The sequence below is a fragment of the Calonectris borealis genome, chromosome 5 (assembly GCF_964195595.1).
Source record: "Calonectris borealis chromosome 5, bCalBor7.hap1.2, whole genome shotgun sequence".
NCBI lineage: Eukaryota > Metazoa > Chordata > Aves > Procellariiformes > Procellariidae > Calonectris > Calonectris borealis.
The window spans coordinates 41,323,491-41,350,802 of NC_134316.1; the positions used below are offsets into that span (position 1 = coordinate 41,323,491).

The 27,312-nt window shown below is 41.8% G+C and overlaps 1 protein-coding gene across 4 annotated transcripts; it reads left to right on the top strand.

Moving 5' to 3' along the window:
- Window positions 1–65: 65 nt before the first annotated feature.
- On the top strand, window positions 66–23,411 carry LOC142083025 (dynein axonemal light chain 1-like). Of its 4 annotated transcripts, none has more exons than XM_075152020.1 (10): window positions 262–618; window positions 3,492–3,694; window positions 4,531–4,713; window positions 11,181–11,219; window positions 14,108–14,217; window positions 14,890–14,945; window positions 17,747–17,802; window positions 19,024–19,150; window positions 19,561–19,707; window positions 22,125–23,411. In XM_075152020.1, exons 1-10 carry the CDS (start codon window positions 375–377, stop codon window positions 22,169–22,171), a joined length of 1,212 nt encoding a protein of 403 aa, XP_075008121.1. In that variant the 5' UTR covers window positions 262–374; the 3' UTR covers window positions 22,172–23,411. The 4 variants fall into 4 exon arrangements, with proteins under 4 accessions (XP_075008120.1, XP_075008121.1, XP_075008122.1 ...); XM_075152021.1 differs by lacking the exon at window positions 262–618 and adding an exon at window positions 2,994–3,076; XM_075152022.1 differs by lacking the exons at window positions 262–618; window positions 3,492–3,694; window positions 4,531–4,713 and adding an exon at window positions 8,161–8,326.
- Window positions 23,412–27,312: the final 3,901 nt, after the last annotated feature.

A 27,312-nucleotide genomic window follows, 5' to 3' on the forward strand; every position in this document is an offset into this window, starting at 1 on the left:
GGGGGCGGTGGCCGCCCTACCGTTATTGCCGTTGGCGCAGCGGCTCTCGCCCATCTGCCGCCGTCATGTGGAGAGCGGTCGCCGCCGCCTCGGCCCCGGCGCGGGCCCTGTGCCGCGCCCTGCCGCCGCCCCCACCGCCGCGGCGGCGGGCAGTAAGCGTGGCCGTGTCCCCCGCCGCCGGCCTGGCGGACGAGCGGGTGGAGACGCGGGTGGCGGGGCTGGGCCCCGGCCAGCCGGTGACCCTGCGGGCGGTGGCGGCCGATGAGCGCGGCTGCCTCTTCCAGTCGTGCGCGCACTACCGGGCGGACAGCCGCGGCGAGCTGCACCTGGGCACGGACGCCTCGCACGGCGGGGACTACACCGGCGTGGAGCCCATGGGGCTCTTCTGGAGCCTCGCCCCCGCCGGCATGGAGAGGCCGTACCAGCGGCTCGTTCCCCGCAGCACCGGCACCCCGATGAAGGTGGAGATGTTGGTCCATCAGGGCCACAGCCTGCCCGGCGCCATCCCCGGGCCGGTGGTGGCCAAGGCCGAGGTGGAGAGGTGGTTCACGGCCCCCGGCGTGCGGAGGATCCGGCTGAAGGAGGGAAGCGTAAGGGGCTCCCTCTTCCTGCCGCCGGGTGAGTGCCCCGGCCGGAGACCTTCACCCTGGGGCCGGCGGGACCCCCCGGCTTCTCTGTCCAGAGCAAGGAAAGTCTCTTTTAGAAGAAAAACATAGAAAGGATATCACCCGGGAAATCCATATTCCATAGTAGATCTGAACGCCGCCCTGCAGACAGGTGGCTGTTTTTTTTTGGCTTGAAGTGTTACAGAGACACTCCCGAAGGCTGGTCGGGACACGGCCCCGCTTATGCGCGGCCACACTGCCTGGTGCTTATCGGCAGCACCGGGCAGGGCAGGCGTGGGCAGGTGGCTCTTGTGAAACGGGCGGAAGCTAAACGAGAATAGGGTTGTAGAGTTTGCCATGTCGCTGCTCTCAGCCTATGATTTTTCAGTAGGTTTGGCGTTTGCTCTGGACTACCAGAATTTGTAACATTCAGAAAAGCTGATAACGCTTCATCGTGTGAGCCTGTGCTAAATCTCCCAAGAATTTTACCCTGAGTAGGATTGAATCGAAAAGGCATTTTTCTTCCCTGTGAAACACATGCCAGTAAGCAGAGCAGCGGAGGAGATTCTAGAAAATACAGGTATTCCACCTCTGTTACACCAGAGCCAAAGCTAAGTTAATAGTTGAGTTACTTCGGTGGTTCTGTGGTATAAAGGCAGAATAGATTTCTGAGCAAGTTCTGCCTGTTCTGCTTGTGGGATAATTGTGCTTTATGAGGTGTGATACTCTGATGGACTGCGAGTGTTGTTGGAAAATGAAACCTTACACCAATGATGGTGTTTGTATGCTTGAGCCATGATTTAAACTTCTTTTATTTCTCTGAGTGTTGTGCTACTAGAACTGCCCTCCATATTACCTCTAATTTATAACGACTTGGTTCAGCAAATCCTGTAAGTACCACTACAGTTATTAGGGATTTAAGTATTTTCAGTGAATGATTTCCAAACCAATAATCTTTTCATCCATTTAGATACAGATCCAAAGTCCACTGAAGAAAAAAAAAGAACAGAGATTGAACTTTGAATTTTGGATCAAATGTTTAGTCAGCATTCTGGATTTTCCATCACTGAGACATGGTTGTTTTGATATATCCTGCCTTAGAGGATGGGCTGGATGTCTGCTGAGCTTAGCAGGAATCCAGAGATCTGCAAGACAACTGTATTTTTCCCTTTAGAAAGTCTGGTGTTGTAATAGTGTGGAAAAGTCTGGAATCATTGCTTAAATGATACTGGCATCTTGATGGAGGATCCAGTTACAGCATTACTACCATATCTTTCTTTGCTCCAGGGATGGAAAAATGTTAATATTATTGATAGGAATCTTAAATGTGAACCGTTCTTAGTAAAAGTGAGATGACATGAATGGGCTTACGCTAATTTTAATATGAAAGAGCTTTCTCAATTCAGGCATAAGAGTTACAAGTGTGGGGTTTTTTTGTTAGTTTGTTTTTAAGCAGTAGTAAAGTTGTCTAGCCCATTTTATCCTGCTTTTTAGTGAGCTATGCAGAAACTGTATACTTGGGCATGTGTAGGCACTCAGGAAGGCAGTCCAGAATCCTTGTGTAAGTTAAAGGTTGTCTTCATGAGAGAGAAACACATTCATGCTTGACTGTGTTCTGATCACATGTTCTTGCCAGAAAGCTTTCCAGGTAAGGGTGATAAATGAATGAATACTTCTTTTTCTAGCCATCTAGGCTGACTGTTGTTAACTAAAGGTTACTGTTGATCATGGCATTATGATAAATCTATCCAGACATATTTTCTCTCAAGTAGCATATTGAACTTATGCAAAAAATTTCTGAAAGAAAAAGAACCCAAAAGCATGATTAAGTCCTCTTCTGACTTCCTAATGCTTTAAGTAAGGAGGTTTCCACCATCGAGCATGTCTTGGCCTAAACTTCTTTTTCTCAAGCACCTTGAAATGCCAGAGATCTTTTCTTTATTGCATATAGGCAATGTCAGAGAGTTAATGCACTCTTGCACAGGTACTTTTTCTGCTGGATAGTTGTAGTGAGCTGGATCCGAGTACATTAGTGGTGACACCTGGTGGCCAGGAAAAAAAAAAGGTAAAAAAAAGAAATTGCCTGCCTGGGGCCTTCATAGTTCCAGGAGGTGGTATCCTTAGCCCTTTAACCCAAGATCTGCTGGCACAGCATACAGTAATGTCGCAACATGACCTTGGCTGCAAAAGCATGCTCATTTAAAATCGTGGTTCTGATTATTTCTGTAGTTTTGTGGGACTGATTGTATACATATATATGCATGTATATCTATGTATCAGTCACGCAAACGTAACTGCACCCATATAGCTCTCAGTTTTACCCTCTGTCTCTTCACATCTGCAGTAGCAGTTCTGCTGCCAAGTGTTACAGTGCTGATGTTCAGACAGAGCTAGTAAGTCCAGTTGATTTCATCTAGCAATGGGGGTGTCTCTGCTGTGCTTCGCTCAATGCACTTGATTCCAGAGTCCACGTAAGTTTTGTAGAATTTACTTCTAGGGCTCAGTGCTCTTGCCTCATTAGTAATGAGCTTGCACTTTGCTAATTAAGGTATGACTTCTTTGTGGGAAAACAGCTTTTAGAGGATTTAGAGTATGATTGTTCTCAGGGTGGGAGGTTAAGACCACTGAAAAATACATTTAGAACAGTTTTTTTTTAAAAAAAACAAGTTTAACTGTTCACATATTTTTACAGGAAGGTAAGGACCTATTCTTAGTTTGAAATAGCCACAGTGGGATACAGCACTGGTTCTCTAATCTCTGCTGTGCAAATGGAAAAGTAATGAATATTAATAGAAAATGTCTATATTTTGTTGTTCACTTTTCACCAGATAGTTTTTAGTGTCCTGTTTGATAACTTGTCCTCTGTACCTCTTCTTTTTAATATAGGGGATGGCCCCTTTCCAGGAGTGATTGACATGTACGGTGATGAAGGCGGTTTGATTGAATTTAGATCCAGCCTCCTGGCTACCCGTGGTTTTGCTGCTCTTTCTCTGCCATATTTTGACTTTGAAGATCTGCCTAAGGTCATGAAAGAATTCAATCTCGAGTACTTTGAGGAGGCAGCTAGATTCCTACGGCGTCACCCGAAGGTGAGTGTAATGAGAGATCTCTCAGGACAAGGGAGGATTCAGCAGTCATGCCCAAGTGGTGACGGTGATTTTTTTTGAGCATTGGTTTCTGTTGGGCAGGTTTAGGCCCAATAATGGAAAAAGTGTAGGTCCTGCATAGGCAGCTACGCATATGACGGTGGAGAGTGAATTTCTTCCAGCACAAGCTGTCTGTTAAGTAAATTCATGCTGGAAACTAGAAAATTCCTCATCATTAGAACAGTGAAGTGCTGGAATATCCTCCAAACAGGAGTAGTGGTGATAAAGATGGATTTTTTAAAAATGAAAGCAGTTAGTTTAAGAGAGAATGATACAAAACTGCTCAATAGTCAGCAAAGGAATACATTTGATGACTTGGGATATTACTTTCAGTTTTACTTTCCAGGCTAGAAAAGGACAAGAGTAAATATTACTTATCTAATCCTTCAAATGTCATTTGTGACGTTACTTTATTTGCCTGAGACATATATAGCAACAGACTGTGCTTGAAATTTCCTGCTACCTGTTTTGGGAAAAAGAGAAAATATTTGCATCAAAATATGTAGTAGGGACTAGGTGACGTCCAAGTGATGGTACTTCTTATGCCCGTCTGTGTTATTTTGTGGGGTTTGAGAGCTCTTGTTGTCTCTGAAAAATAAGACACCAAACAGAGGGAGGAGCCTGGGTCCAGGCTGTAGCTTTCCAACAAGGTCACATCAATAATTAACCTAACCTTTTTTTTTTTTAGTAACACAACTCCAAAGGCATTTAATGGCTAATCCCATTATAATGCATGCTTCCTTTATTCCTTTCTTCCCTACCCCCTATCTCATCTGAAGGTAAAGGGACCAGGAGTTGGAGTGATTGGGACTGGGAAAGGGGCAGAATTAGCACTCTCCATGATCACCTTCCTGCCAGAAGTAGTGGCTGCTGTCTCTATCTCCGGCTGTAGTTCAAACACAGTTGCAGACCTCCATTATGGTGAGATGACTCTGCCTGGGCTGCGTTTTGATATGAATAAGGTCAGTGTTTCTGATGCTGGTGTATTTGACACTTTTGAAGCTCTGGATGACCCAACGAATCCTGCTAATTCTCCTTGCACAATCCCCATTGAAAAAGCAGAAGGTCACTTTCTGTTAGTGGTAGGGGAAGATGATCGTATGTGGAAGAGCTCCTTATATGCTGAGCTGGCAATTGGGCGTCTACGCCAGCATGGGAAAGAAAACTTTGAACTCTTGAGTTATCCAGGAGCAGGTCACCGAATTGATCCTCCTTCTACTCCATTTTGTCAGGTAGCTCTGGATCGTGTCCTGGGGGTGCCTGTTCTGGGGGGGGGAGAGAGCAAAGCACATGCCCATGCACAGGAACACTCCTGGGGAAAGATTCAGGAGTTTCTGCACTTGCATTTGGGATGAACACTTAAGCACCTGCAAGCTGTTGCAGAATGGCAGAGGACTGAGCTTGAGCCACCAAAATGACTGGTGAATTGGAGGGCCTGACTGAGAAAACCTTTGAAATATGAAATAACCAAATGACTACTTAGCTACAAGTATAAATCTAAAAAGAAAGGTATTTATTTGGATTAGCCTAAGTTATTTTAACTAGGTATGCCAAGGAGAAGCGAAACAATGATAAGTAGGCTGCATTGTAGTACAAATTTGACAGCCTGAATTGGTCATGATATCAAGAAACAAGTATCTGAAGAGAGTAGTAGGTACTTTCTTGTTTGCAGTATTTATGACTCAGAGCATTTAACAGCTAGCCTGCACCCTCAGCAATGACAGACTAGATCGCACCTGGGGAATGATGACAACCCATGGATGATACACTTTGACATCAAAATGATGAATGATTCTGGCTTTGGGTCTTAAGTTACCTTGGCCCAGAACTCTCAGATTTACAGCCATATACACCTTGGAAATGTTTTCTATTTACGTGAAGCTGGGGATATCTATTTGTAATGAGGCTCGTATACCTTGACCTTAGGTAGTGGTGACACAGTCTGTTTCTTTCCCACAAAAATTACCTGTAGAGTGGGAAAATGAAGAGTACTTCTCCTGTCATCCCGGGTGAATGGCAGCACTAGCACTGTCTTGTATTAGGGATGTAACCATCTGTTCCTGTAATGTCTTGGATTGGCATTTGACACTCAGGGTATTAAAATTCTCTTGGATAGGTTAAAGCATGGTTAAATGCAGTTATGCTATGTGCAAGTCTTACTTCTTTCTTTGTTGCTTGTTTTAAACAAGTAACACCTGCCATTAAGTTAGGGATTAATTACTTGTGAAACTCTTTAGTAATGATGTCAAGGGATGCTGACAGCTGTTCTTAGGGAGGAAGTGGAGTTGAGAGACAGAAAACCTAGCCAGTAGGAGATTAAGACTGACTGTAAAAAGCTGTCACCTTATGGCGATGATTAACTTAGAATCATAATACTTAAAAAAAAAAAAAAAAACACCAACCAAAACCAACACCCCATTGCCCCTCACCCACCCCCCCAAAAAAAAACCCCAAACCCAAATCTAAGATATCTTTTCTGTGACTGCCTGAGATTGTTTTGGGGTTTTTTTCATCCTAATTAATTTTTGGCTAGTGCCTTATTTTTCCCCACCATTCGGGTAGAAAGAAACAACCTCTTCCCAAATGAGTTGATCTCTCAAGAGGGTCTTGCTGGAAAGGTGCCAGTGCTGAAGGCCTGTTTAACAAGGGCCTCTATCAATACAGTTTCTCCTTCCAAGGTCATTTGGTCAGACCAGTTTGAGAGCTGCCCACGAAGATACAAAACCTTCATTTATGGTACTCAATTTTGCTTTGCTCTCAGGGATCTCTTCTCTCCAGTTAACTGTCATTATGCTGCTGCTCAGGTCTCATTAGCTTTCTGCAGCTCTTGTTACTCCTTATCATTTGATTGAAGTCACATGTTCTCCACATGCCATCACTGCCAATTGAACAATTTATCCATCCACTCCTTACAAGAGAAGCTCCATCCTGCTCACTCCACACGAAACGTCTTCACACCTCGTCTCTCTAAACTCCCTCGCTGGCTGAAGAAGCTTTTGCAGAGTCATGTGGTGCTTGAACCTCCACTAAAACCGGCAGCCCCCGAAGTCCAGGACCACAGCCTGCTGTGATGTGCATGTTGGTGTCACCCATGCTTAGCACCCTGCCTTTTTTCCAAACCCACTCCAAGTTGCAGCCATAGAGGAAAGGGTTGTCTGAAGGCTTCTGTTTGTTCCATCTGCCTCATCACGTGCATCTCCAGCAGTCAGAGCAGTGCCTCCCCTAACCCTGCTTTGTTACCCTCCCAGTAACACACTGACACCTGTGTCTCCGCACTGCAGTCCTACCTCAGCATATCCATTGCCATGCCAGATGGCAAGCTGGAGGTTCAGGAAGTGAATGTTAAGTTGTAAATAAAACAAAAACCAGGTAGCTTAAAAGTCCTCAGATTTCATCTCTAAAGCACAAGCCTTTAAAATAATTCAGTGTTAGATGTTGTCAGATATATGCAATTTGAAAGAGAAGTAAAACACTTCCTTTATTAAAAAGCAAGCCTGTTTAAGAATTTGACATATTTTTGTTTCTGAATAGTTCATTTGTGTGAAAAGCTGAATGATATTTTTTAAACAAAGAAAGGAGGAAAAATAAGAATGTGATTTTACTATGAAGATCCTTTTGTGAACAGGTCAGGGTATTCCTGGACAAAATAATTCACGGAAGGGTCTGTAGAAAACCAGCCAACTTTTGCACTGATATTTTGTATATTTACAATGCTACTTGGAGACCAAAGATACGTCGCAGACACTCTGCAGATAATGTGTTATTTCCTGAAGTATACATTAAACTGAGTGCCTGATTATGGCCTTAGTTCAAGCCACGTTATTTGTACTGTTTTGCATTCCTTACCTGGCAAAACTCCCGTCGCGTTGCATCGGGGCTGCTGCTTGGGTGGCTGGATGAGCTTCCCCGGCTAAACGTGGGGGCCCTGGGCCTGAGGCAGGGCCGACCCTGGGGTTCCAAAACGCCCCGAGGCGGCCGCATCCCCCGGGGGGTCTGGCGGCGCTCTGGCCCGCCGCTGCTCGCCGGGAGCAGCCGGCGAAGCCCGGCCAGCTCCTGCAGCAGCGGGTGGCTTCCCGCGGGCGCCGGGGCCAGCGCTGAGCGGGGCGAGCAGCTCCGAGTAGCAGCAGGCAGACCCGGTGGTACCGGGCCAACCTGCCGGTGAAAGGTGTAAGCGTTCGCTGCTGGCGCTGCTTGTGATTTGCGAATTGTTTTACCTTTCGTCACGGACCGGTTCCAATAAAAGGTGTCTGACGACGCCCGCGGGGCGCGGGGCTGGTTTTTTTACCGTTACGGTGGGAGCCCGGGGGCGGAGGGGGCAGGCCCGCAGGGCGCCGCCAGGGAGCGCCGCGCGGGAGGACCACCGCCCCCCCTCCGCCACGTCCCACAATGCGTCGCGGACCGCCCCCTACGCGACTTCCGGGATGGGACTTTCTCCGTGGCAGCGCATCTCTATGATCGCCAGGTGTGGTTGCCTTCGTGCTCGCCCCCCCCGCCCCGACGTGTCCGTGGCGCTGCGCATGCGCGGGAGCCGGCTGTGCCATAGCAACCGGAGCGTTAACGGTAGCAACGGCAATGGTGGGTCCCTTCAGTGCCGGCGCGGGCTCGCGGGCGCCTGCCGGGGAGGGCGCTGGGCCTGCAGGGGTGGCGGCCGGCCTAGCGGCTGCTGGGGAGGCCGGGGGCTTGGGGAGAGGCTGAGCCGGGGCGTCCCCGGGACCTGGCGGCGGCGGCGGCTGGGGTGGGACACGACGACCGGGGCCTGCTCCGGTATGGGGGGGGGCTGGTGCCGCTCCCCTGGCGCGGCGAGGCGGAAGGGGCCGGGGGTTGTGTGAGCGGCGTCCCCTCAGGGCTGCCCCCAAGCAGCGCCGAGTGCGGCTGTGGTGGTGCCGCCGCGCCGGTGCTGCCTGAGCGGCAGCGCGGAGCCGAGCCCTTCGCGGCTCGGGCTCCTCCGAGCTGGTCTCTGGCGCCGAGCAGCCCGGGCACGGCATCAGCTGGGCAGAAGGCAGCCCAGTGCTCGGGGCGTTGGCTAAGGCGGGGGGGTTGTGGCCTGTTACTGTGCCATGGAAAAGGGGGATTTCAGGGATAGATCAAAGTAGTGGGGAGTCTGGGATGCCATCATATAAAAACCTGAGGTAATACGTGTTTTCAAGGCAGCAGTATCTGCGATTACTACAGTGATTAGCCTGGTATCTGTTGCTGTGCAATTCTGATTTGCTCTATATAACATACAAATAAATGTTTGCAAATGAAGGCAAAGTGTCACTGGTTTACTTTTTCTTGGGGGTCTGAATTTTGTAAATACTCTGTGTCCAACAGCCATGTTTTGGGGGGAAAAATATTTCTTTTGTTACAACTTCTATATGTACAGGGATGGGGGTTTTTGCCCCTAAGGTATTATGTTTCTTCCTCCTGCCATGTTGATGGTGACTCTTCAGGGTGACAATTTCAGCTATTGATCACTTGGCATTTTTAATATTTTAAGTAATACGACTTTCTTTAGTCTAAATACCTGTAGGAAATTGTTCAATATGTCGGTAGAGGAACCCTGAAAATAGGCTTCTCGGAGGGAAGTTTCCCTTAAGTAACCTCCCTTGGCAGAAATTACTATGATTTATCTACAGAAATTTCAAGTGTACTTCAAAGAAAACGTGTTCTCCAGATAACCCACTATGCTGATTTTCATATTTCCACCAAACTGGATATTGCAACGGGAGAGACCAGTCAGCAGAGGTCAGGGAAAAAGCTGCTCTTTGTGCTTACACGGATCACTAGCTTAAGTCCAATCTGGTTTTAGGCATGAGTTTGAAACAGAAGCAGGCACTGGTCATATAAATCCGTTTCTATCTTCAACAGGAGTGACCAAGATTGTGTACCCGAATGCCGTAGCGATTGGCTGCCATAATTAAGGAAAATGCAGTGAAGTTCCTGTCCAAAAAACCTGATTAACTAGAAGCCAGTTGGTTTTGCTGGCATATTGGTAGCTGTTAATCGGGTTTCATGAGGCTGTTGGAGTGGGAACTAGGGACGTGATTTTCTGAACAGGAGGAGGTCACGCAGGTGTTTATCCGCAGCAGACAGAGGAGATACTGCCACGGCACAAGTTTGCCAGGTCACCTGCAATGGGACCTAGAGCTAGCTATCACATGGTATAGACAGGATTAAAACGAATGCCTGTCAGTGGGTGGAAGCAGCGGGAACATCTGAGGTCACTCAGTGATATATGTCTAAATGAAGGTATATACTGATATTTGAGATGCATGCTCAGAGTCCTTGCTATTGCTGGGTCTTAGGCTGTTGCGGGGTGTTCAGTGGCTGTAGCCATCCTTTTATATGCAGCTGCTTCAACTGTTGTCTTTTACCGTTGGGTCCAGAGTTTCCTGTGGTCTATAGAGTAAAGTACCCAACACTAAAGCTCTGTGACCGAGGTGATTGCCTGTAGGATTTTGGGTGGAAGTTAGTTTGTTGGTTTTAACTTTTACAGTCATTTTTTTGATACCTGATTACCTCAAAGGCTGCTTCTATCCACAGGTGGTAGTGCTACACTTAAGAGCAATAGAGATGCCCAAGCTAGAGTCCTCCTGTTTTTGTAGAAAGGAGGCTGTTGATCAGTTTTTGTGAAGATTGGTCTCTGAAACCTTTTTAATCCAAAAGATATCTTGGTATATGTTTAATTTTTAGGATATATCAGAGTTTCTCTATATACTACTGTTTTGGATATCATCATGTGGTTTTGGTAAGACTCTGATGTGAGGCAGAAAAGTTGGAGTTGGTGACAACAGAAAGTTGGTCAGTGGGTCAATCCTTAAAAAGCCTTGTACAGCAGCTCTCAGATTTTTCCTGCTGAATAATACATGTTTTCACATCACGTGGTTCGACATAAAACGATTAGGGAAAAACAAACATAAACAATCCAGGTGATTGCTCTTGATTTTTGGCAAGATGTATCTTATTTTCCTCAGTGAATCTTAAGAGGCTGTATCATTCTGTCTACTCACAGACTTGCTTTCAGACAGAAAGTTGCTAATGCACAATAATAGAAAAGTCGGGGTTCTAAGAGCATTAGACCACATTTTTCAGCGCAGTAACTTCTTATGTCTTTGAATTGAATTGAAATTCCCCATCAAAACTAACAAGCAGTGTCCTAAACCCAAGCTCCACACGGGGCAGAGAGTAAGATCAGGAAGATAATGTCCTCGCATGAAGCCAATTGATTGCTTCTGAAAATGCTACCAAGTACCCCAGAAAATAAAATTACGGGCCACTGAGAGGTTCCAGCTTCTTAGACTCAGCTGGAGGAAGATAATACAGGAAAGTGGTAGACGAGGGTAAACAAGCAGGATAGGGAGAGAGAAGGGAGAGGAGATAGGTTTGCAGTGAACAAGCCAACTAAAAATTTGCAATGAATATTCATTTAAATTTGTTTCATTTTTAGGCAAAAGCAACAACTATCAAAGAAGCTCTAGCCAAATGGGTAAGTACTAGAACAGTATCTAGCTGCTTTGCAGTACTCTGTGGCATGAGTTTTGACTGTATTCAGCTAAATTTAGTTGTCAAACTTATTGTAAGAAATATGTTTGCTTGAAGCATCTGCTATAAGAAGTTTCACAAAGTAAAAAATTTGTTATTATTGAAGTATAATACGTTCTGTTGGACTTTCTGTGTGTTCTTGTTAAATTGATATAGCTGGTAAAGATGAGTCTTGTTTTGCTCTCCTGCCTTGTTTTGCTGAATATGCATTGATAGAAGGCCTGAGGCTACAAAGAGATTTAAAGTTGGGGATGTCTTATGTTTTAATTATGCTCCGTTCATTTTACCTGAGTGTAGTCCTTCCCACAGAATAAACAAGTATGAAATTCTCACTGTACTGAAGTCAGCGAAACTTCTACTATTGTCTTTTAACATATGGTCCTTCATATTGTGCAAAGGTTAACTCAGAATGAGTTTCTTTCTTGTTTTTCTTCTTAAAGTACTGTGTTAATACAGACAGTCATTTGGGGTGGTGACTGACCTGGTCTTGGAGCCTTCTAGAAAGCTGTTTGGTGGCAAGGATGCAGATGTAATTTCAAAGGATGCTCTGGGGTCAGGTTCACAGTCCAGTAAAACCAGTGACAATCTTTCCCCAGTCTCAGTGAATTTTAGATTAGGGCACATGTGCTGTTCGGTATACATGCATACTCCCACTAATTCTGGCCAGCTGCTAGAGCAAGAGTTTATAAATGTTTTGGTCTTAGAAGATCTGGATGTAATTGAAGACTACTTCCTTTTTGAATTTTATTGTTGTTTAGTACCTTCAGTATTTCAGAGGTTTTTTTCAGTTAGGTTGGTATATCCCACAAACTTCACTCTGGCTCTCCTAATAAGAACTAGAGTGCAACAGCTTGCGGACGTTAGCATTACCAGAGGTGTGAACTGAGTATTAAAAAATTTTGCTTTTCCTCCCTCACTCTTTCTGCCCTCCAAAACCTCAACTCCGTGTTTCCTGTTAAAGATTTATTTCCCATTTGCTCCTCTGTCACATGTCTCTTAGAGATAATAGACCTGTGTCAGTGAGTTTCCATAAATGTTAGGCATGAAGTGCTGAATTTGCTTTTCTGTTCCTGTTATTAGGGGTGAGTCTAAATCTTCCTTTTACTACTCCTAATCTGGGTCCATGTGACTGGTAAAATTGGATCTGGTGGAGTGTTGCATTCCGGATGTTTTTCTTCCCTTTGACATAAGGGTTTACCTATGCCCTAAAGTCAGCATTAGTTAAATCAAAGCAACTTTAACTTAGCAAACATGTAACCTGTTCTTAAAAAAGTGTCTGTTCTACCTGTGCTTTCTCTGTGGCTTACTGCGGTCGTTCAGCTGACCTTTCTTCCAGAAGTGTGCGGCAATCAGGATTAGTTTTCTTCCTGCAAGCACTCACTGGTGGCCACAGTCTGTGTTGGAAGCTCTCTCCCTTGCATGTGTTTAAGAAAAAATGTATTTTTATTTGTGGTATAAACTGATAGATTATAAACTGAGTATAAATGCAAATAGATACAATGTTGTTCTTAGAAAAGAAAATGGAAGTTTCACATTTATATAGTGACTTAGTTTGAACACTTTCACCGTATTCTAGCAAAACATCTGACATGCTTATTTGCTAAATCGCTAATTATGAGTAAAAATACTATCACACTGAATTTGGACAGAAACTGGAATATAAGTAAATGCACAAGGTAACATGCTAATTTTTTATTAAATTAAATTGCCTGAAGTATTTTTGGTACGTAAAAGAGAAAATAACATTATCAAAACCTGATCTTGTGCTGTGGGATTCTTAAAGACTTCTGGGATGCAATTCATTTCATTGCAAAGTAGCCATATAACCCAGGCAGATCTCAGCTCTCTCACTTTTCAGTAGCTGCATAAAAATGGGGGAGAAAACAAGAGTCCTTGTTTTGAAAGCGCCGAGTAGATTTCTCCTTTGTTAATGGACCTCCAGTCCTCCCACTGAACGCTGAGTGAATTGACAAAATGCTCCCTTTGTGCTGCCAGGGAGGCAGCTGTCAAAACTGTTGCTACTACCTAAACAGATACTCGTTCCAAGTGTTTAGTCAATAATTGCCATCACTTCAGAATTTTAAAAGCTTTAATAGACTATATTTTTTAATAAACCCAAATGCTGAAGTTATGACCATTTTTCTAAAGCTCTGAACTCTATAAAGTATTTAATCTAGAAAATTATCAATCTAGATTGTAAATAGGAAATTTGTCTTTTGCTGTATTCTCTAAAGTGTGAAATCTTCCCCCACTCTTTTTTAATGGCTAATTAGAAATTTTTTTTTTTTTTTAAGATTCTTAACTGTGAATCTGTTGAGGTTCTCCCCCAAAACACACTCCCCCGTGTTCAGTTGGTGTTGTGAGTTAGGTGTGAGTTCTGAGTTTCCTGGGTGAAGTGGGAAGGAGATTTTTCTGTCAGTGCTTTTAAGAATTGGCTTCTGCTACAGACTGGCCCTAGTTGAGGCTCCTATATGTCAGTCTCCATGGAAGTACCTTCATTCCAAATTTTAAACCTCCATCTCTTCTCCATTTCTTTATGGCAGAGGACCCCTTAATTAAATTGCTCAAGTGTAACACAACTTTTAAAAAAGCATACATAATGTATAAGTTCTTTTAATATCTTGAAAATAAGCTAGCCTTCCTGTCTTTATGCTATGCTAGCATGAATCTTGATAAACAGTATTCAAAATGCTTTCTCTTTTCAGTAATATCTTTTAGTAGTATATTGGAATTACTTCTATGGTAATCACTTTTATAGTAATTTTTTAGTACAATAATTTTTAGTAATTGCATGTAGAAGTGAGCATCTTCTTCACCTTCTCTTTTCTTTAGGAAGAAAAAAATGGCCAGAAGGCTTCAGAGGCAAAGGAGGTGAAATTGTACGGTCAGATTCCTCCTGTAGAGAGGATGGATGAATCTCTCTCCACGCTTGTTAACTGCGAGTAAGTTCAGTTAAAAACAAATTGGAAACCAAACATTCTTTTCGCTTTTTATTAATTTTCAGTTTTTCTGCTGTCCAGTGTGCAAATATGTATTTACTATGTTTAAGTGCAGCCTTCAAAGCAGCAGCTTTCTCTTTTTCTCAGCTAAGTTTCTCTTTCCACACACAGTTCTACTTTTTAATTGTAAGATCCCTGTCACTTAACTGAGAAAATGTTAGGGAAGCTTAGTGTACTGATATTTGTCCCCAGAAAATTGGTATATTGTTTATCAGCATATAATTACAGGTCCGTGTTTGGAGTCTATTGATTAACTGGCACATTTATGCAAAAAAAGGAGACCTAACCAGGACTTTCAGAAAGAAGTTAGAGCCATTTCAGAATTAAGTGTCCATGCATTTGTCAAGGCTAGGCATAAAAAAGATAATCCAATATGTCATGTAACTAACTCATGGTACTTTCCCAGAAGCTAAATAAAGTTGCAGAAGTCGTGATGCTTTGAGGATATTTTGAGTCTGTTTACACATCCAGTTAGTTTACCATCTAATGAGAGAAGAATAGACAATTATTTCTAATGCAATTTTTGCAAATTGCAATTTTTTGCATTTGGATGTTGAACTCTTCTGATATAGTGATCCCTTGTATACTGTGAATTGATTATTCTTGCTTTTAAAGGAAACTATCGCTGTCTACAAACTGCATTGAAAGAATCGCCAACCTGAACAGCCTAAGTAAGTGACGAGCCAGTGATCAGTTACATTTGTTTTCTAGTTGCGTGGATAGGACATACACCATAAGTTGTTATATGTGTTCAGCTTTATACCTAATCTTATTCTTTTTAATTCCTTCCTCTTAGAAAATCACAAGTGACCTTTAAAATTACGAGTCTTACTGGAGAATGCATGTGTAGCAATAGTGGTGTATTAAAGCATCTTTCCCCGTGCACTAGCCTTGGCAGTTGTCTCGCTGTGCAAGTTTAAAAAAAAATCCATTCAGAAAGCATCTTGGTAACTTCCAGTGGGCCTGAGTTGTGATATTCAAAACCTAATCAGTTCTAGAGTGATTTAATGACCAATCTCCATGCTCATGATGGAGATAGTCGGCAGATCAACAAGACTGTAATTGTGGTATTGGTTGGACTGAGGTTGGAGTGTTGTAGATCTGGATGGAAAAATGCCGTTCCACTTTGCAGAGGATTTGGATATACTTGGTTTGATTTTATTCTTACTTGAAAGGGGCGTGCCATCTGTCTGGAAGTGGAACTGAACTTTTATTTCATGGGCAGCTTGAAACTCATTGGCTTACTGACTTTAGGACAGAAGTCTTAATGATCTGTCCTCAAGACTTTGACTCTGTGGCATGAGGCTGGCAAAGAGCTGCAGGTTTTGGGTTGGAGCTTCCAGGCTTTTCTGTCCCCATCAGATTGCCAGGGGGGACACACAAGGAACCTGGAATCCCATCCTCTCCAACTACACACCAATGAGGCTCTCAAGGAGTTTGATGAACTTACTTGTTTTCGTAATATGCTCAGATTTCAACAAATTTGCAAATACTAATCAGGGAAAAATATTCCATGTAGTCTTTCCAAATAACGGTACTGTAGTATTTCAATTTGAGTAACTCTATCATAAGCAAAAAATAATTAGGCAGTTATATATAAACGTGAAAGCAATGAAATTTTTTAGTGGGATAACACATTGAAAGCCTTTAAAGCGTCTTAAATATTTATGTTAATAAAATGTAGAATCAAAACATCCAGTCTGTACCAGATATTTGATCCTCAAGCCAGACAAAGTGGAACTACGTGGTCTATCTCTTAAAGGTGCAGAATATGAGGAACTCACCATCTCTATTGGCTTCTGTGAAAGAGAGAGAAAGCACTGCTTATAGCTATGAAAAACAAGGCAGTAATTATTACATATTTGCTTTTGCTTATTGCAGAGAGGAAGCTGAGAAATCTTTTTAAGCATCTATGCTCTTTTCAGATGGAAAAGATTAGTATTAATGTATATACCTGATATTGTAGTTATGTCGAGTAGATAATTCTCTGTGAAGGATCACACCCCTGTATCCATACATGTGAGGAAGATGTTTTAGATGACAGCGACAAGTGTTAGTTTTGTGTTTTAGAGAGTGTAAATGTTCCATGAGGGAGATCTTTCTTCCCTTAAAATACAGAATATCTCAGAACAAGAGTAATAAAAAACAGTAACAGCAGTTAGAAACAATTTTAAGGCATGGCTTTTTAAGCAATCTGTCATTTTTGTATTTGTAAGTATCCTTTCATTTCTTAAAAATTTCAAAAGCTAGTGCAAATCTATAATTTATAAATGTGAGTTACAGAGAAAATAGCTGGCTAGACCAAAACGCCATCTCCCAGCACTCTCCCCTGTGGATGGGGATCCTTAGGGATATTCTGGAGAATATTAGCTGTAGTAGGCTTTAGACTTACTAATTATGATTCTTCGTTTTTTGAGCATGGTAATGTATTAAGCTGTTGTCTTTTAAAAAGAAAAAGAATTCTCATTGTACCTCAACTTTTTAGTGAAAACTAATCTTCCTGTTTTAGAATATTTGCCAGGTGTGGTTTTATCAGGTGTGGATTCATCCCTGCATTTCTAGAGACAGAACATACAACTATCTATTCTAGATCAGCCTTGAATCATCATCCGTAGCAATCTCTAGCCACTCCATGTGCTGCCGGTGGAGTATCTGTTGCTACCTGGCTGGAACTTTCATTGGTCTTGCCGTTAATTATTGTACCATGTATTTTCAATCATTATGCATACAAGAGCAAAACAAGATCATTAAGTATTTCATCCTTAATGCAACGCGGTTAAGAAGAAGTGTTAAAACATTCATGAAAGGTATAGATCCAAAGTTAACCCAGCTACGTGCTGCAACTCAGTTTGCTTATTTACACCTGCATGAAAGCTTATGTGAAAAATGAAAATGAGTTATACAAAAAGACTGCTATTTTGTGACAGCTTTGAGTTACACTAGCATTACACTAAACCCCAGCAAGAACAGCTCACCTGGAAAGGAGTTTTGTTTGGGTGCTAGACTAAGTTGAAATGTCTCTCATTAGACTTCTGTAAGGCAGCTTTATATGCCTCTATTATAGACATCAAATCTGCTGCCTTAAAATAAGAGTGGAACTACTTTTGCCTGGAGAATAACGGGTATGAACTATGTAAGAACAAAACTAGCAAGTTAGCAGTTAGAGTTCAGGTGCAAGGTGAAATAATCATTTTTATTCAGTATTTATCTGGACTGAATTTCAACTAGGTAATCTACACATGAGCAGCTTTGTATTCATGAGCATGTTTCTGAGCTGTCCGCTGCATCCATTCCTGATGATCTGTGTAGGTCAGGAGGTTTTGTTTCTGTTATGTCATTCTTTCTTAAGACAGCCTGTTCAGAGTGCAGTTTGTTTCTAAGTAGAATAAGGTGTTTTACCTGACTTACAGCATCTTCTTATATTTAAAAAAACCTCATTTATTAACAATAAACTTTCTTTTCTCTATTACAGAAAATTTGAGGATTCTGTCTTTGGGAAGAAATAACATAAAGAACTTGAATGGATTGGTATGCGCTTCTTAGTATCAATTCTTCGCTAACAAAATGGAGTGTTGTCTAGAACGTGGGATAATTCCCCTATGTTCATAAAAGTCTTTGCTGAATTTACATTATTGCCTAACTATTTATTTTCTCCTTTCACTATGCTCTGTTCACATTGCTTCTGAATTTTCAGATAGTCTTTCTCTTTTTTTTTGTTTAAACACTCTTCATGTTTGAAGATTCTTCAGGGCTAATTTACTACATAAAAGGATTTTAGAAAGAGGGATTTCATTGTCTTTGACAAAGATGAGCAGAACTTTTATTTGAAAACTGCTGTCTGTCTGTAAAGCCCTTTCAATTCCACTGGCTTTACATGAAAATAATTCCTTTTTGCATGAGGAATTTTCTACCTGAAGATACTTAGGCTCTGCTGCTTCTACAAATATTGTCAGTCCTATGAACATGCGCTTCACAAGACTCTGTCCCTTTTATGTTAACTGGTACCTGCAGCAATATGGCTTTAGGGGAAAAGATGGCAGGACTAAGTCTACCAGGTAGGGGAAAATTTGTTGAGGAAAAAATTGGATCAATTTTGTTACATTTGAATTAGGGGCAGAAGAACTTTTTTCCAATCAACTTTTTTTTTAATTAATATAGAAATTCTTTTCTTCCTCAAGAGATACTGTATGTTTCTCCTGCAGAATGTTTCTCTATTCTCACCTTCAAAGCTATTCCCACCTTCAGAGATGCCACATCTCTTAAGTGTGAAATGCAGAGTCAATGTGTGATGGCTGGTTTAAAAAAACCTCTCTTTTGAGAGAATTATGAAAGCAACTTCTGGCCAACAGGTACAAACATACATGCACCTGAAATGAATCATTCCCTCATATTGTATAACCCCCCCCCAAAGTCGTTGTTGAATTGCATTCACTTCATGTATATTTGCAGTGCACAAGCAGCCAAATTTATCTCCTCTGCCCTTATGCCTTAAGAACAACTACTCCAGTCAGCTATTCCGTGTCTTATTCTAATACTGTGATTTCTGTCCTCCTAAATATATTTCAGATCCTTTGCTCTTAATTCCCATGAGTATTTGTCATGCATAATTAGGGACCTGCTTAAAAGGAAATGAGGACCAATATACCTTAGTATTTTCTCACATGAGGTGATCTGTAGGGGGTGAAGAGAGAATCTGAAGAATAAGGAAGATATACTTCCGCTTACCTGAGTAGTCCTGTCATTTTCCAGGAGGCAGTTGCAGAGACTTTAGAGGAGCTGTGGATCTCATACAACTTCATTGAGAAACTGAGGGGTATCCGCGTAATGAAGAAGCTGAAGGTTCTTTATATGTCAAATAATTTGGTGAAAGACTGGGGTAAGCCACACCTTTGCATTCTGTAACTTCTCCTGTAGTATGGTGAATGCATGAGTTAAGTCACCAAGTAAAAAATAGTTCTATATGTTACACGGCTTTAAGTCTCACTGATAAGCCTGCAGACGTGCGCTGAATCCCTAAATATCTACTCATGCAAGAGAGTAAAAATAGTTAGAATACTGAATTTAACTTCTAAGCCCAATGGAGTTTGTTCTTTGAATCATCTTTCTCAGACTTCTTTCAAAATGCGTATCTGTTCTTTAACCTGACACCAGTTCAAGCCCAAGCAATCCCTATCCTGTTGTATCCCATGCTGTTTATGTTTGCACTGAGTTTGAAAGGAAGGTTTGGTGCAGATGTACTTTCCGTGTTCCACAATCTGGTTGGTGTTTTCACCTTTGTGGTTGCAGCAGAGTTTGTGAGACTGGCAGAGCTGCCATTACTAGAGGATCTGGTGTTTGTAGGCAATCCGCTACAAGAGAAATATGCCTCTGATCAGAAGAACAGTTGGATTGAAGAAGCAACCAAACGGGTACCCAAGCTGAAAAAGCTGGATGGTGAGTTTGGGGCATGAAGCAATTGGTGTGAGTTAACAGCTTAATATTAAGACAACCATGGGGAAATGAATCATAACCTCAGAAATCCATCTGTGTGCCCATGTAATATTCCTCCCTCCTCTCTTTGGAGTTATTCAGGAGGAGGCTAACTTCTGGCAGCCCTGGCTGCAGGATCTTCTGAAAGTGTTTGATGGATTTTGGAGTATTAAGTCCAAGTGGTCATGCAGCCCAGAGTTGCGCTTTACTCTTGAAGTTATCCAGTCAAATAGTTTTAGCACATAACTAATAGGGAACTGAAACATACTGGTTTGAAGTTCTCTTGTGGAGTTCACATGTTGACTTGTGTAACTATATAGTTAAATGTTTAGCATTAAATAAGTTAACAAGGCTTTCATCTGCCACACTGAATTATAGTTTTCTGAGAAAATTTGATTTACAGTTTTCCCCAGCAAAAGAGGGTGACGTGGGGGAATGGGGATAGACAGGGATATGTTCCGTTTTGCTTCTGGTGCAGGGGCAAGTTTTCAAAACTTCATGCAAGTTTCCTAAATGCCTGAATATCCTCCTCTTGTCACCGCACTAAGCCCCAATTTATAAGCTCTCCTCTCCTTTTTATCAATCACAAATATATGAAAGCAGGTCCTGATCAGTGACTAAAAGTGAGGTAATTTTAAAATCTGTTTTTAAAGATGTTAATTTCTGTTAATGGAGATGTTAGACGTTCACTGTGAGCTGCCGTTTACTAAAGCAATGAAGAAGAGAGCAGGACTGGTGACACTACAAAGAGCCAGAGCAGCAGCTGGGAAGATATGAGTGTAGGGATGGCAGCAAGAGGACAGCATCAGTACAGGGAGCAATGGATGGGAAATCAAAGCCAGATCAACTGAAGCAGTAAGAATTCTTGGGAAGTGGAAGCCTGCTGGGAGAAGTGTACTGCTGTGGAGGATGGCCTGCAGTATCCATTTGCTGTTGTAGTAGAAAACATTTTGAGAGCGAAACAAAAAATGAAATAGGGCAAGTATCTGTATGGACAAAGAGTAACCTTGTTAGTATAAGGTTAGACCCTTAGTTTCTTAAGCATTCCTGCATCTGGGAGCAATGGACCGCTCTGAATTAGGCAGGTATATTTCCTATGCAATGTAGAAAGAGACGATGATATTTAAGAATGGAAACCACAAAAACTAGAACGTTGAGCAAAAGAGAAGTCAGAAATGCTGTAACTGGACGTAAGGTTCTTGCTGTTACACTGTCCCAGGATCCTGTTATGCTTATGTGCTATATGTGAGATGACTAATATAGGGACCTCAAAATTATTGAAATGGTTGAAGATCTTCTGGACAAAAATAAGCACCGAAGGTCTCTTTCAGCAGGTAGGTGTCTCCCGTCTGTTAGTTCTGTGCCAGGAACCCTGCTCAGCAGTTAGGTGCAAAGCACAACAGAAACCAGGCTGTGGTGGTTTTCTTTTCTGTTTCCTACCTGTGAAAAAAGAAACACAGCACCCCAATCTTACAGTAAGCAAAGGGCTTTCACCACAAAGCCTCACCATAGTTCAAGTCTCTGCCTCAGGCCGAGCAAAGCATCAGTGTGACCCAGTTCCCGTTACCCAGGTGACAGCGCAGGTGAACGAACATATACCTTCTACTGTGGGGAAAATTTATAACTTGATAAATCTTTTGGGGGGCTGTTAGTATTTCAGCTTACTTTAAATTCATGAATACGTCATTATGAGGTGTGTGAACCCTGCAGACTGCCACAATCTGAGGTGCCCTTGCTCAAACATGGCAGTTAAAAAGTGATTTTATTTTTTTTTTTAAAAGTACCCGAGGGGTTGATCTAAACTATGTCTCTAGTGTGCAATGCAGCTTTATTCCATGACATCCAAGTTATCCCTAAGAGATGTGACCATATTGCTTCTTGGATCCACATTAATATAATTGTATTTTGTAGTCTGGACATCCTAGTTAGGTATCAATCACTGAGGAGGTATCCTGTACTAACTTGGTCATGTATGTCGTGGAAATGGCAGCACAAAGTAGGCGCCCAACAAGAGAAGGGTGATGTGCTAGTTGGTCGTTAGTTGAACCGACATGGTGCATCTCCCAGTGACCAAGTTAGGCTGATCTTTGCAGGTCCTGCTTTAGTATCTTTTTTATTCCCTGTTACCCAAGAAGTTGGAAAAACATCCAACAGAAGATCTCATCAGTTAAAGGCTTTTCTGGTTAAGAGCAGTTCAGGTATGTAGAAGTTCATGTCAGTTAGAAGCAGTGGCAGGAAATACAACTCTTGCCTCTTTCTGCCAGTCCAGATTCTTTCCAACAGTCCAGATTACCTTTCAGGTGTATCAGCATTAACTGTATCTTTCTCTGCATAATCTATTCATAAATCTTTGCAGATTTTTTTTCTCTTTTTTCTTTTAGGTATCCTAGTTATTAAACAAGAAGAAGATGAAGAAGGAGCAAACTGATGACACTTTCTTGTTGGGTATTTAATTATTTAAGTAACTCCAGAGAGCTTGGCACATAGAACTTTTATATAAATGTTTGTTTTGAAGAAAATCTTTGGGCAATTTTTAAAAGACCAGCTTGTCTCCACAGTCTGTCACCCAAAGAGTTGGTTACCAGAATTCAGGCACACCAATTTTGTCAAGCGTATGACACCTTCTATAGAGACCAGTGGAGCTGAGTTTATCTGCTGTTTGGCTAGCAAGAGATCTTTACTTAAACTAATACATAGCTATTTTTAATCCCTGATTAGTGGTGCTTGTTACTCACTCTTGGGTTATAACAGAACCATTTTAGCTTGTTGCAGCTGGCCAACATTCTCATTGGAAACACTGAGGCCAGAAAACCAATGTTGTGGTTTAGAGACACGCTACAGGCTTTGTTGTGTTTAATTTTGTCATGGGAATCCCTCAAAATTTTAAATATGGGAGTTTGCCTTTTCATCCCCTTAACTGTTACGCCAAACAGGCCCAGTAGTTGTGGACCTATGCACAAAAAAGGTATTGGTCTGATGATCGCTTGTTACTGGCCTTAAGTTTTGAACTGGGCTTCTCGCATTGGAACTCAACTGCATTGCTTAGGCGGCCATGTATAACTTATATATTTATTTATTTTAAAGAGGCAATGGGAATTCTTTGCATGGTTTCAGTGAGACTAAAATATCTGCTAGCTTTTTTTTTGTCTCTTACTAAGACATTATTTTCGATTAGAACACGTGGCCTATTAGCCTACAGCTGGTTCCTAGTTTTGGTTTGGGTCACTGGTGCACGTAATCCTTCTCAGCTCTGGAATTTTCCTATAACTAAGTAGGCTCGATACTAATACAGAAACAAACAGTGAACAAAAGACCTGGGGGTTTGAGGACAGAAAATTTTGGTTTTGGGGATACTCATTTTTTATGAAAGCACAGATGTAAGCAGTGAGAGAAAGTGTACGTAGTTAGTGGGGAAGGCGAGATGAGATGGAAAGTGAGAATTGGAAAAAAAAGTATTGAAGACGTACGAAATGTGCTATATTGCAGGGTAACCAGTTTCAGTAAAGCCCCCTTGTATGTCAGGTAACTATTTTTAGTGAAAAGCACTAAACAATGATGATGACGTACCTGATTGCACTGTTGGATGCCAATAGTGGGTTTTTTCCTTCTTCTCTTTAGAGAATAGATCAAGTCACCTGAGTAGACTTTTCTGCAGCTTGTTTGGTTTTTTTTAAAAGCTTTTCTGCTAATTCATGGTACCATCTTTGTTTAAATTAAAATGGTGACAAGTGTACCTGCTGGTTCCAGACCAGGCATAGAAGGGATGGAGGCAGAACGCCACTCTTAATTATTTTGTTTGTGAAGGGGTGGCAGGAGTTGAAATCTTGGAAGTCATGGTCAGAGATAAAAAGATAGAATTGGCCCAAACAGTGGTATTGATCTCAACTGCAGGTATAATTGTAATAGAAGAGAATTCTCTCTCTAATCAATTTCTAGGTGAACAGTGTGAAGTAGACGATTACAAGACAATCACAGTTTAGATTCAATATATTGCTAGTTACTCGACGATTGTTAGAGCAATTCTTAAGCATTCCAACTTAAATTGGCAATTGCTGATAAGGCTTGAGTTTGATTTAAATTTGTTACTTAAAATACGGTCAAGAGAGCAACAGCAAAAACTGTGGACATTCTTCACCTAGCACAAACTATTTCCAGGCAGCTGTTCTCTTGACCAGAAGGCAGTTCCTTAGTTAACTAGCCCTCTGGATTTATCTTACAGACAACTTTATGTTTGTACATAATTTTTTAGAATTATTCTCCTAGCTTTATCATTAGTAAAGGCACCATTGGCCAAGAAGCACAATGGGAGAGAGGGTGTATAGTCAACAGCCATTTCATACTGGCTTCTTTTAAAACTAAGCCATCCAGTTCACGTGCAGCCAACCACTGTCGGCAAAATGGACGTGCTCTGGCAGTACCCAGCCTGTGCCACACGCAGCCCCTACCGACCCCGTCTGCTGTGGTGGGCAACAGGGGATTGGCTTGTGCCCGTGACAACTGTAATTAAAGTGTGTTTAACGTGAGCCAGAGCTTGAGCGGGGCAACACTTGACTTCTGAACACTACCAACAAACGGAAATGCCAAATTCACCTGTGTTTGGAGCCATCTTCAGAACAGACCACGCAGTGCTCTTGTCATAGCGCTTGGCCACACAGCAAAGGCTTTGAACCTCTGTAGCTGGTCTCTCCTAGCACGAGGTCTACAAGCATGGTACGTATGGCTAAGTTAGCGCCTCAAATGGAATGTGACAGGAGAGCGAGATAGCAATGAGCACGCAGTCCAATGCCAAGTAATCCTGCTGGTTGATTTTTTAAATATCTAAATATGGTCCAATTCTGTACGTTTCCGAAGGTCATGTTAGATAGAGCAAATACTCTACTTTGGCTATTTTGGGACATTCCGAGAGCAGAATAGAAACTTAAGTGTTCTGACTACGTGGTGATGACTGGAACGAAACACAGCTCCATTGACAAGACATGAGGGATAAGAGCAGTTCCTGGCTCTTGTAAGTGGCCATACAGGCTATACGTATGGGAATCGGTCCAAGAACTATTGCAGTTGTTCGCAGAGCTGTGTGTATTGTGTGGCCCACTGTCATCAGCTTTTTCCACAGATTAACAGCACAAATTCTCTATCTCTTTTTTGGGGGCTGCATTATAAATACCACCAAAAAAGAAAAAAAAAAGGAATGGGGCATCCAGTCTTAGCACAATTATAACAGCAGTAACGGACACTTACAAGATTTCCCTTCCCTTTCACCCTTCAAAAATTAGCATATAATTTAAAACCTTTCTGATCAAAACTGTATGTCAATCTCAGTGAAACAATACAGAAAAGAATAAACTGTGGGTCTCATTTGTCAGGAGATGCTTCAGCATCTCCTGGGTGGAAGGTTCAAGCTTAATGTTGCTTTGCCTGATCAATCCTGAATACTCTCAAGAACAAATCAACCCCCCCGAACTTTTTCTCCTCCAAAATAAGTAATGTTTTCTGAAATTTTAAAATTTGCACTTTAAAATTATGCACTGGATGTGGTGGAAGACACACACGGGTGGTAGAATTAAAGCAGCTGATTTGCATATTGATGGTGCTACACCATGTCACGTATAAGCTAACAGCGAAGCTCAGCCTGCATGCCCATGGGGAGCGGCTGAGTAAAATGTGGAAAGGCTTGTCTTTCCGTATTACTCTTTGCTCTTCCCTATCTCACCACATCCAATAAAGCCGTAAGCACATTATTATTCATGGATGAAAAGAGCACCCATGTAAAACTTGCAAGCCATTGTGGAATTCTGCTTTCCCCAGTGAAATTATGGAGGATTAGCATCCACTTTATTCCTTAGAGAAATACCCTAAAATTAAATTAGTGGTAAGAAATAGCTAGGTTTTTTACTTGCTTGTTAGCACATTGACCTCCCTTCAAAGAGCTGATGTATGCAGTGATTACATCGAGAACTGCTGGAAAAATGTGAGAAGAGACCTGAGAACCAGCAGATGACTCAGGTTACACTAGACGTAGACTCCTCTAGAAAAATCTTCAAGCAAGAGAGCACTTTTAACATCCCCTTTGGCTATCTTTTGTATACAGTAATTTTGTAGCATGACCAAACTGTTAAATTTGCTGTGTTTAAATTATTTAGGCCTATGTTTATAAATGTTCTTCTGTGAAACTTGTTTAAAAATAATATAACGTTATTTTATACAAACGTCTTTGGCTGTTGTGTAATGAAATAGTTCAGCTTGTGGAGAGCGTTCAGAAATTCAATTTTGTTCTCATTAAACTTTCCTAGCTGCTCAGGGAGCAATGTATTTATAGTATGTAAATGCTGTTCCTTATTGCCTCTATATTTTAGAATAGAAAATAACTTAGACTTTAAAAATGCTGATATATTGTGATTTTTGTCATCCGATACATAAATATTTTTCAATCTTTTAAGATATTGGTTGTCAAGAGTTTGTTCTTAGGTCCTAAGAGAAAAGTCTACTACTGCTATATGGGGAAAAATCCAAATAAGTTAAATAAATGGCTAGTCTTTCTTCAGTACAAAATTTCTAATTCACTTTGAATTTAAGTTCTGTTAACAGCAATATACCATCAATTTCATTAAACCAGGAATGATTAATAAACGTCTGTAATAGAAACTTTAGCCTTCAATAGACAGAGTCACTGAAATGTAATTTCAAAACTCAGATATAAAGAAAAAGCTTTCTACCCCACAGCAGTCGGTCTCAATAATGACAAGAATAGCACCCTGCAATGACAGCCACAAGGCTATTTGAAAAACATATAAGGAATTACTGCAGAATTCCTCACACTACCACTAACTCAAAGCTTACAAATCACTAAAATGCTTTATAAGGTCTCTTTCAGTAGTTGAAGACTTCCAGAAGGTTGGGCTTGAATCCACCAATTAAAAAAGGATGAAAACAAAAATGCCCCAAACTTGTGACTTTTTTGATGATCCAAAGTTTGTTTGCATGGCTTCACAGTTTTGGTACAAAGTAGTCAACCTTTAGCACTTTTGCCAGTTGGCTTTGATAGGGAGGCAAATACATTATTTAAAGCCTTAAAGAAACTCGTGGTTTCCTATCTGAAGCGAAGGCTTCGGTGTTCCCTGTCTCGTTTGCCCACCGACCAAAATACCGCTTACTTCTCCAGACGCTATTGCTGATCAACAGCCGCATCCACAGGAGTAAACTAAAGTAATATTTTCTACACTGAGCTGAAAAGAACACGTTTTAATGTCTTTGGCTGAGTCTTTCTGCTGCCAGCTTTGCCAAGAATATTGAAATGAAAATTTGTCAGCATAAATTATCAATTAAAAAGACGACCGGTGTGCCACCTTAGATTCTAACTAAAACCTCGCAGGAGGCCAGTCAGACACTGATACACGTTTCTACCATCGCTTTATGTAGTGAAACATTTGCAGTTTTTGAAGACTTCACACCCACAGGCGTGAGAAACAGTAGCCTAGTTAACTAAAAACAGTTAACTACCAAAACAGAAGGAACCTTTGTTTTGAAGACGGACAGAAGCATATTAATATTTAAAATCCACAGCAAGAGATC